A 10,248-nucleotide genomic window follows, 5' to 3' on the forward strand; every position below is an offset into this window, starting at 1 on the left:
TGTTAAAAACTCCACTACTACTATTATCTTATGCATTATCAACAAAGCAAATCTATATATAAAAGAATGTAAATTATTTTTTAATTTTATGACCTCTTTTTCTTTGGGGGAGGGAAGTCAGGGCTTCAAACTGGCTTTGAACTCAGAGATCCACCTGCCTCTGCCTCCCAGGTGCCGGGATTAAAGTGTGCATCATCACACCTGGCTATAAATTTTATTATTTAAAAAAAATTAATAAACTTTAAATTTAGTCAGGCAATGGTGGTGCATGCCATTAATCCCAGCACAGAGGCAGGTGGATCTCTGTGAGTTCAAGGCCAGTCTGGTCTACAGAGGGAGTTCCAGGACAGGGTGGTGGTTACACACCGAAATCCTGTCTCAAAACAGAAACAAAAAAAAAAAAAAAAAAAAACCCACTTTAAAATATTCAAAAACATCACGCAAGGCCGGGAGGTGGTGGCGCACGCCTTTAATCCCAGCACTCGGCAGGTGGATCTTTGTGAGTTCGAGACCAGCCTGGTCTACAAGAGCTAGTTCCAGGACAGGCTCTAAAATCACAGAGAAACCCTGTCTCGAACCCCCCCCCCAAAAAAATCACACAAGAAAATTAATCCAGACCCAAACAATTAATATAACAAAACCAGTGTGAGCAACTATTCTTTAAATAATTAAAGCAACTTTTTTGTTTTGTTTTGGTTTTTCAAGACAGCTTCTCTGTAGCTTTGGGGGCTGTCCTGGAACTAGCTCTTGTAGACTAGGCTGGCCCCGAACTCACAGAGACCCACCTGTGAGTGCTGGGATTCTCTGCCACTGCCCAGCTTTAAACAAAGCAACTTTTAAGCCTACTGTACAATTTAAAAACAACTACATTTAAGAACAGTTAACACTGAGTTGAAAGAGCAAAGGCACCCTAACATAGTCCTATTTTCTTGTTTCAACTATGTAAATTAGTTAAAATATTGTGAGCATTTTTCATGCTGATACTTACTTACCCTAACAAACCAAACAAATATTTCAAACTAAAATGCTGAATGGATGACAAAAAAGATCGGCAAACAAAAATTATAGGTTCAATTTAAATTAATTTTTCCTCACTTGCTTTAGCAGCACATATACTAAAACTGGAACAATACAGAGAAGATTAGCATGGCCCTTGTGCAAGGATGACATGCAAATTCGTGAAGCGTTCCATATTTTTTTATTCAAACAATTAAAATGAGAAGGAATAATAAAAATTTTTCTTTTATGGATAAGTAAAATTCCACATCTATATATAGCCCACATTTTTATTTATTCATCTGTTCTTGGAGATCTAGGCTAGGTCCATTTCTTGGCTATCAACAGTGCAGCAGTAAAAAGACACGCAAGTATTTCTGTGGTTGACTGAGAGTTTTAACTCTGTGTTGAGAACACTGGGAAAGATGTTCCATTAAAACAAACAATAGAAGAAAATACCATGATGAAGCCTATACTTTGAATGTAAATTTAATAATTATTCTAAAAATTGGATGTAAAACTGTGGAGTGAATAAAAATTACTGGTTTTAAATGTCTAATACTGCCCTACTTCCAAACCAAACTATAGACAATACACAAACTGCAGTGATTTTCCACTTCTAGAAAGTACAGAACACATCTGAGTTTTGAACCTAACCTGTGTTTAAAATTGGCTGGCTTTCCTATTTGCTATCTTTTTCAGAACCCATGAATCCCTTAGTGAGTCTAGTATAATTAAATGGACTGACAGTCTTCGGTTACTGAGACTAGCATAAGAGTCTAAATTTTTGAGGCAAATGTTGCAGCCCTTTCAGTTAAGTACACAATAGAAAAAAGTTTTATCTTATAAAATCAAGTTATACAACAATTATCTTTTCTCCTCTCTTCAAAACCATAGGTCAATTATCTTACTGGTCTTGTACGCATTAGACTATCATCATCTATTGAGGAATTGTGCTCAGAATGAAGATAAAAACTGTCCATAATCCTACAGTGAGTAGGGACATTGCTCCATAAAGGGCACGTGACTAGGAAATTTCCCCTATTACCTTCTAGAAACCCTGAGATAGCCTAGCATAAACAAATGTTTGCTTACAAATACTTTACAAATCCTCCTAATTCTGATTTCGGAAATGAAGAAAATAAAAATTCCAGTTGCAAATTAACAGCTTAAATGCAGAAGGAAGGAAAAGAAAAAGATTAGGCAAAATGTAACAAGAAAAACAGTTACAATTTACTAGCAAAATCAAAACCAAGAAAGGCTCAGATATAGATAAGCTAGTTTAGTGAGTCCAGGAGCATGCTGGCTAATATAATATCAACTTGACACAAGCTACAGCTATCTGAGAGGGAACTTCAGTTAAGAAAATTGCCTCCATAAGATCTGGCTGTAGGGAATTTTCTTAATTAGTGACTGATGGGGGGAGGCCCAATCCACTGTGACAGTCCTGGGCTCTATAAGAAAGCAGGCCTAGGAAGCCAGTAAGCAGCATCCCTCCATGGCCTCTGCAGCAGCTCCTACCTCCAGGTTCCTGCTGTGACTTCCCTCAGTGATGCGCCTGTAAGTGTAAGCTGAAATAAACCTTTCCTCCCCAATTTGCTTTGGTGTTTCATCACAGCAATAACCCTAATTAGGACAGGAAATGATGTTCAGAGCTAAACCTTAATAGCCACTGTGACTAATCAGACTTTCTGAGCATAATCTTTATTTGTTATAGAAAGAAACAACCTACCGTTATATTTTCTAGATCAAGATGCTTATTGTGCACAGTTTCACAGAGTCTTCGGATTTTTTCTTTGATCTTGTTCATGTCTTTTTCATTCAGTAGCTTAGCTGAAGAAGCATCTTGTTCCAGTTCCAAGAGTCGAATCATGAGATCTAGGCTGGCCCTATCAAGATCCATGTTCAAACGATCTCTACTCAATATGTACATGAGAGCAGCTGTACAGAGGGACAAATTCTTCAAAAGATCCCAAAAGAGAAATAATCATGAAAGCAATTACTAACAATTTTAGAAACCAAGGATATTACTAACATTTATAAGTTAAAATGTCTAAAATTCCTACTCTTTGATTCAGTGTTCTTCAAAAATATCCTAGGAAAATAAATCTATTTGCTAAATAGAACCCTGATTAAAAACTGTTTTCTCCAGGTAGCATTCGGGAAGCAGAGGCACGTGGATCTCTGGGAGTTCAAGGCCAGCCTGGCCTACAGATTGAATTCTAGGACAGTTAGGACTGGAACATAGAGAAACCCTGTCTCAACCCCCCCCCACAAAGTGTAGGTAGATGGTGTTTTATTTTTCTCTCTCCATCATCCTTCTCTAATTAATGTTCAACTAGAATATAAAGTCAACTACCCATTTCTTTGAGGAGCTTATAGAACATTTTTATGCATTATACAACATATAAATAATTCCTTTTACAATATACCTTTAATGTTCTTTGCAACATAAAGACATGCCAATTTTTGGTTCAAATATAGGAACAAATGTGTTTATAATTCGTATCAAAATACATTTTTCCCTCTGTAGAATACAGCCAACTGAGCTTACAACAACATACAGGGGACTGAAATAAATTTAATTAGGGGGACTGAAGAGATGACTCAACAGTTAAGGGCAAGCACTAACTGTTCTCCCAGGGTACCTGAGCTCTATTCCCAGCACACATACGGTAGTGGTAGCTCATCTACTACGGTCTGTAACTTTAGTTCTAGGGCATCCAATGCTATCTTCTGGCCTCTGCAAGCACCAGGCATACACATACAAGCAAGGAAATAATTTTTTAAAGGAAACAAATGTAACTGGACTAATTTCTTTCCTGGAATATTCCAGTAACTTATTTTTTTAGATACAGTCTTATTATATAGTTCTAATTGGTCTGGAACTCACTATAGAGACTGGAGACCCACTTGCCTTTGCCGCCTGAGTACTTGGTTTATGCAGTGCTAGGGGTAAAACCCAGGGCCTCAGGTTTCCTAACAAAGCAAGCAACTGAGCTACATACCTAGCACCTAGTAACTGTTTCTAATAAAGCATCAAAAATGTGTTCTTCAAATATTCAAGGTGGTATGTTTTAGATTAACGTTAATAGTCAGTCTTTGGTAGACAAATGCCCTAAGAATACATGGATAGAAACCAAATTCAGGTCCTTTACTGCTGAAACATCTCTTCAGGTCCCTTGATTAAATGTTTACAAAGCATTTTTTGAAATTTGGATGCCAGAGTAAAGACCTGAGGGACTCGTGAAGAAAAGAATGTCTTATGGCTATGCCTAACTGGATAATAAAGCAAACTATGCATTTCTTGTCTTTCTGTCCTCATTATTCTGTGTCCAGTACAACCTGGGTAGAGAGGAATAGTCACACACTTTAATTATATTACTTTTGGTTTTAAAAAAAACCACTATTAATTTTGTGTCACTCAATTTGTATTTATAAAGTCATTTTCTTTCATACAAGGCCACCTCAATATATCACTGTTAAGTTTGGTAATGACGATTTTGATGATACTGGAACTAACTTTGGTTAGGTAACCTTTATTATTTATTCCTTTTCACAACACAGCTATTCTCCAGATCCAACAATAAGCCAAATATTTTTAAAATCATGGCCATATTTCAAAACCCCCTTTCACACAATTAATATCAAACAGTATTAAAAGATTCTTCTGAATAGAGGAAATAGGTTTTAAAGCATAAAATATACAGCATAGTATGTTAACTAACAGATGAGTGAGATTTTAATAATATAAACCATTATATTACAAATATAACAAAAACTTTAAGAAAAATATCTCCAGAAAATGTGATTTATGAAGCAAAAACATATGGCTATCATCTCTACTTATCAAGAAAATAAATTCAATTTTTAATTCACTTATATAGATATCCAGTGAAGGTATTTTCTGATATATTGAAAGACTATAATTTTTTACTAATATCTCTCAACCTCAAACACTTAAAAAATACCTGATGGTGCTGGGAATCATCCAAGGTTTTAAAGACCATCGCAACCATCCCATGTGCTCTCAGGTGCATTCGGAAACTGGGCATGGCACATTTAGTAGCTAAGCTAATAACACTAGAAGGAAACAGAATGTTAGAACAGCTAAAAATTGCTAGGACATTAGCTGTAGTTTGCATAATTCCAAACAAGCAAATGAGAAGGAAGCAGGTTTAAAGTACAGACAACACAAAATATAAAAAAACATGAAAAACCAAAATTTTAAAATATGTTCCAAGGTTTAGAGTGTGACTGAGCATACTACCTTTATAAAAATGAACAGCATGATATCTGTAGTATATTCCTCACTACATTAAAATTGTAAAATTCTAGTTATCTTTCATAATACCACTGTTATATGAAAACTAGAAGTGGTTACATTTGATTGGGTATATTCCAACTGACTATAGAAATTCAAACCAAGTCAAGGTCTACAATCTATATCATACATAAAAGATGACCCAAACCCCTGCTCAAATCAATCTATTACTTGAAGTCTGAAACTCTGAGATAATTTTAAAAAACAAAACCTCAGATTTCTTAGTATACTTTTATTCTTTTAGCATCTGGAAACTGAAGCCTATACTATACTATATTTTAAAAGGGAACATTTAACACATCACTGATTATCAACACACAATTTTTTAAATGCCTAGCTTTACTAACAAATTTAAAGCCATGTAGGTGAAAAAAATTAATGACATAGCATATACAACATTATAATGTAAAATTAAGATCTTACCTAAGGCAACGTGTGTTTAGAGGCTGAGTACTCTTTAAGCCACTTAACAAGTATTCAATGTCATCAGTGAACTCTTGATTTTCACCAAATTCCACCACATCATTGAAGTGCTTCACGTGCTGAACAACAGTATATAACTGCCAAGAAAAAAATAAGTCCACCTCTGTTTTAACTATAAACTAGAATATTTAAATCTATAGGCTTACTGTACTTAATAAAAAAAAAAACCTATACAATCATTCATTTGATGTCCACAAAAATGTTTTTAAATCACCAGTACTAGTAGGTCAAGGTACGTTTGTGGTTCAAAACTCTGACTATCAGTGTAGTGATATTTGTTTAAGACAAAAGGCTATATGTTACACATAGAAATCTATCCACGTGCAGTAAAACTGTATACGGCCGCTTACTTCTTTGTCTTCTTTTCTGCATTTCAGTGCAGTAACTATATCTTGGTAGGGCTGAGTAGGTATTGTCACAGTTTTTATCACTTTGAGTGGTGGTGCAGGAGCCTTAAAAACTCCATCATCTTTTTGATTTGGTTCCTTTGAAGACAGCCTCACCTATTGATAAAGGTATTAAATTAGTTGTTCTAAGCAAATATTTTAAAAGGTAACATCTTGTCTATGTGACAAATTTAGCTTTTAAAAAGTAAATGAATTTTTTTTCTTTTTTTTTTTCCAAAGGGAGAAGAGGGAGGCTGCTGAAAGGCCCTAAAAGGTAATTTAAATTCCATGCAATACTAAGACCTAAATTCTTCACACACAAAAGAACCACTTGAGAAATACTTCTAGCTTTTTTAAACTTCGCATTTCACATCATCTGTTGCTTCCAGGACTGTTAAAAAAAAATAAAGAACCACAATTGCATGCATAAGTAGCATTGATAAGCAGTTAGACAGAGCTTCAGAAAAACTATGGCAAAAGAATCATAAAAGCAAAGGAAACTAAAAGCAATATAAATCCAAAATACTGTTTGATGGTGACATCACAGTCAATTTAAGGAAAAGAAATATTTCTATTCTTGGAACTGAGAATGAATATTTGTGTATGTATAAGGACTTTATTTAAAACTCTATCCCCAAATTTTTGTTAATGTTGTAATTCATTCCTTTGATAACTCCAGATGATGAAGGCTTCACTATTAAGCTAAGAGTTTTAATGTATAATACTACAAATCCCTTTATTGAAAATACATTTTTTTTCCCAAGGAGTGAGGGGTCCTCACTATGTATATGTAGACCTTCAATGTGAGATCTGAGCCTCCTGGTTGCCTTTTGGGTATGTCACTATACCTAGGCAAGAATATTTTACAAAAATTTTGATTTGGAAAGTATTAATGCAAATGTAATATCATCTCTATGAAAAGCAAATTAAGAAATGAAAGCCACTTAAAGATACAGAAAGATTCGGGTAAAACACATAAAGATAAAATAATTATTTAAAAAAACAGAGGCACCAAACTTTTTTTTTAAAAATCCACTTTTTGTAGAATATAGCTTTTGGGAAAGGAGTTAGACTGGGTCTTGCTATGTAGCTCTCGTTGGCAATGAACTGCTGATGATTCTCCTACCTTCTCTCAACTGCTGGAATTACAGGTCTAGACTATCATGCTTTAAGTTCTGAGGATCAAGAGCCTGGGGACAATGCTCATTTGGTAAAGTGCTTGCCATGCATAAAGCATAAAGACCTGAGTTTGGATCCTCGGTACATATGCATAAAAATAAATAAATAAATAAATAGCTAATACAGCAGCAAAGCAGAAACACCACCGCAGCAGTTTAGAATGAAGATCAGTGGATCCTTGAAGCTCACTAGTCTAGCGGTACTAGTCAAATTCAATGAGACCCTTTCTCAAAAAATTAGGGAGAGGGCCAGTGAGATTACTTAGCAGGTTAAAGGTATTTAACAAGCAAGCCTGACAACCTGAGCTTCATTCCCAGAACCCACATGACAGAGGACTCTTACAAGTTGTACACACACCTGTACACACATCCGCACAAATACATGCATAATACCACACACACAAAGGATCAATACTAATACTTCATATAAGGAATAATTTTTCTTAAACCCTAAAAACTATAAATTCTATAAAACATCAGTCATGATTAAATGCTTTGCTTTAGTTTTTTCTTGTTGTTTTGTTTCTGAAATAGGGTCTCAGTATGAAGCCTAGCTTGGCCCTGAACTCTTCCTACAAAGTTTTAATTTGTAAGGCTTTTCAATTATAACCTTGAAAGAACAAAAATTAAGATAGTAACTATCTAGATTAACTTATAAATTGTTTTAAGAGAGAAAAATAAAAAGCTTTACTTACTGTGACACTCTGAGGTTTTACTACCGGTGGTCCAGGCAGTTCTTCTGAGTCTGGATGATTCCAATGCCTGGCATTATATACAGCTTTTGTAGGTGACTAGTGAAATGAGAAAAAGATCAACTGCTTCCATCTCACTTTGTATCCCTTACAAAAAGGTGTCAATTTATACAGAATAACTGAAATGCATAAACAAACATCTTAGACCAAAAAAGATGTTTTTGTCAGTCTATGTCAGACATAATCACTTTGGTATTTAGCATAGAATTGGCAATTGCTCTTCTGTGCAACCAATCAACCATAAGAAGAAAGCATGTGAAACTCTAACAAGCACATAGATTATACAGTGGTTGTCTAAGAAGAATATAAAGCACAGAGAGCTAGTTTGTGCTTCATCTACTCTGTGCACATGGATCAGGTCACTGTGTGAGTTCATAAATTACTTAGAAATAATAAGAAATGAGTTATCACTTAATGCAAATCGACTTCCTAAAAGTAATAGGAATAGGAAATATTGGCAACGTACTCTATTAGGGATGAAGAAATAGCTCACTGAGTACAAGTTCTAGCAGTGCCAGAATGACAGCTGGAGTTAAGTCTATGGAACCCACATAAAAAACTGCATGTGGGAAGCATGCATCTGGAGTCCTAGCACTTCTACGATGAGACAGAACTGCCCAGAAGCTTTGGAATCAGCTAGCCTAGAGCATGTGGCATTGCAGTAGCAGGAAGGAGACCTGTTTCAACAAGGTAGAAGGCAAGAACCAACTCATAAAAGTTGTCCCCATGACATCCACAAATGCTGTATGTGCCTACACTTACACATATTAACACACAGAAAAGATAGGTAAATGAATGTTTTTTAAAGTAAATGTTTTGAAACTCTAGTATTTAATATATTTAACTCAGGAGAAGCCAAGGACAATGGCACTGGGTTTTGATCCTACTACATGTACTGGCTTTGTGGGAGCCTAACCAGTCTGGATGCTCACCACCTTCCTAGACCTGGATGGAGGGGGGAGGACCTTGGACTTCCCACAGGGCAGGGAACCCTGACAGCTCTTTGGACTGGACAGGGAGGTGGAGAGGAGTGGGGAGAGGGGGAGAGGAGTTTGGGGGGGGGGATTTTTTTTTCAATAAAAAATAAATAAATAAAAAAGAAAAAATATATATATTTAACTCAACATGATAATTAGCAAAACTTTATTCCTCATACTAGTCATTCTTGCTTCATAATTTTCTAACAATAGACATTGAGCAGTTTGTGACAGGCAGAAAGAAGTTCCATACTCATTTCAGTAAAACCACTAGAGCCAAATGTACACCATAACATTGAAAACTGATCAGATTTTATAAAGGGTGCTGTGTACTACCTCAAAGATACAATAGAGTCTAAAGAAGTTCAGGGAACTAACAATTGTGAATTCTGTAGCAAAAATATACAAAATATTGAATGTTTCATAAAGATATGAACTGTCCTGAATAATGAAACCAGTAAATGCAAACCCATAAGAATAAATCTGTATTCATACAGAAGGAACAAAACCTTTACTTACAATGGGAAAACTGATTAAACAAAGAATGACAAGACAGAACATAGCATTTTACCTTCAATCCGACACCAATTTTTGTCATTTCAAACCTCAAATTTCTGATCTGACTAGTGATTTTATGACTGCAATCTTTCTATTTTTAGTGTAATACACACAAAATTTGAATTTGTACAAAACCTACTTCAAGAATGGCCAAATATTCCTATTCCCATTACTCTTATGAACTAGATTTTCATAAAGTAATGATTCATAATGATATCTAAAGAAGTTATGAACTCATGCAATGACTTAATCAGGTTTTCTGGGTCACATGTGCAAAAAGGACTTAATATCAATTCTAAAAACTAGTCCTCTGTTCATGTTCATCTTAGACAACCACTGTACAATCTGTGTACCTGTTAATTATTAAATAGTTGATTCGAGAGAAAATATGAGCAAAGAAGTCAGGACCACGAGGGGTGCACCCACCCACGGAGACAGTGGGGCTGATCTATTGTGAGCTCACCAAGGCCAGCTGGACTGCGACTGAAAAAGCATGGGATAAAACCGGACTCTCTGAATATGGCGGACAATGAGGGCTGCTGAGAAGCCAAGGACAATGGCACTGGGTTTTGATCCTACTTCATGTTCTGGCTT

The 10,248-nt window shown here is 35.5% G+C and overlaps 1 protein-coding gene and 1 non-coding gene across 5 annotated transcripts in view; one reads left to right on the forward strand and one right to left on the reverse strand.

Annotated features, from left to right (window-relative positions):
* Wapl (WAPL cohesin release factor) overlaps positions 1–10,248 on the reverse strand; it is a 67,610-nt gene that overhangs the window by 19,078 nt on the left and 38,284 nt on the right. For 3 of the 4 annotated variants that reach the window (XM_050140569.1, XM_050140568.1, XM_050140571.1), the window contains exons 5-9: positions 8,063–8,158; positions 6,154–6,306; positions 5,744–5,880; positions 4,968–5,079; positions 2,729–2,956 (exon numbers count right to left, since the gene is read on the reverse strand). In XM_050140569.1, coding sequence (XP_049996526.1) covers positions 2,729–2,956; positions 4,968–5,079; positions 5,744–5,880; positions 6,154–6,306; positions 8,063–8,158 — 726 coding nt within the window. The remainder of the gene's footprint in view (positions 1–2,728; positions 2,957–4,967; positions 5,080–5,743; positions 5,881–6,153; positions 6,307–8,062; positions 8,159–10,248) is intronic. The other variant, XM_050140570.1, reaches the window with a different exon arrangement.
* LOC126500679 (U6 spliceosomal RNA) lies at positions 1,096–1,198 on the forward strand. The gene has a single exon (XR_007591403.1). It is a non-coding gene; the product is annotated as a U6 spliceosomal RNA (small nuclear RNA).

This window comes from Alexandromys fortis, unplaced genomic scaffold, assembly GCF_014885135.2.
Source record: "Alexandromys fortis isolate MF-2015 unplaced genomic scaffold, M_Fortis_MF-2015_v1.1 scaffold_46, whole genome shotgun sequence".
Taxonomy (NCBI): Eukaryota; Metazoa; Chordata; class Mammalia; order Rodentia; family Cricetidae; genus Alexandromys; species Alexandromys fortis.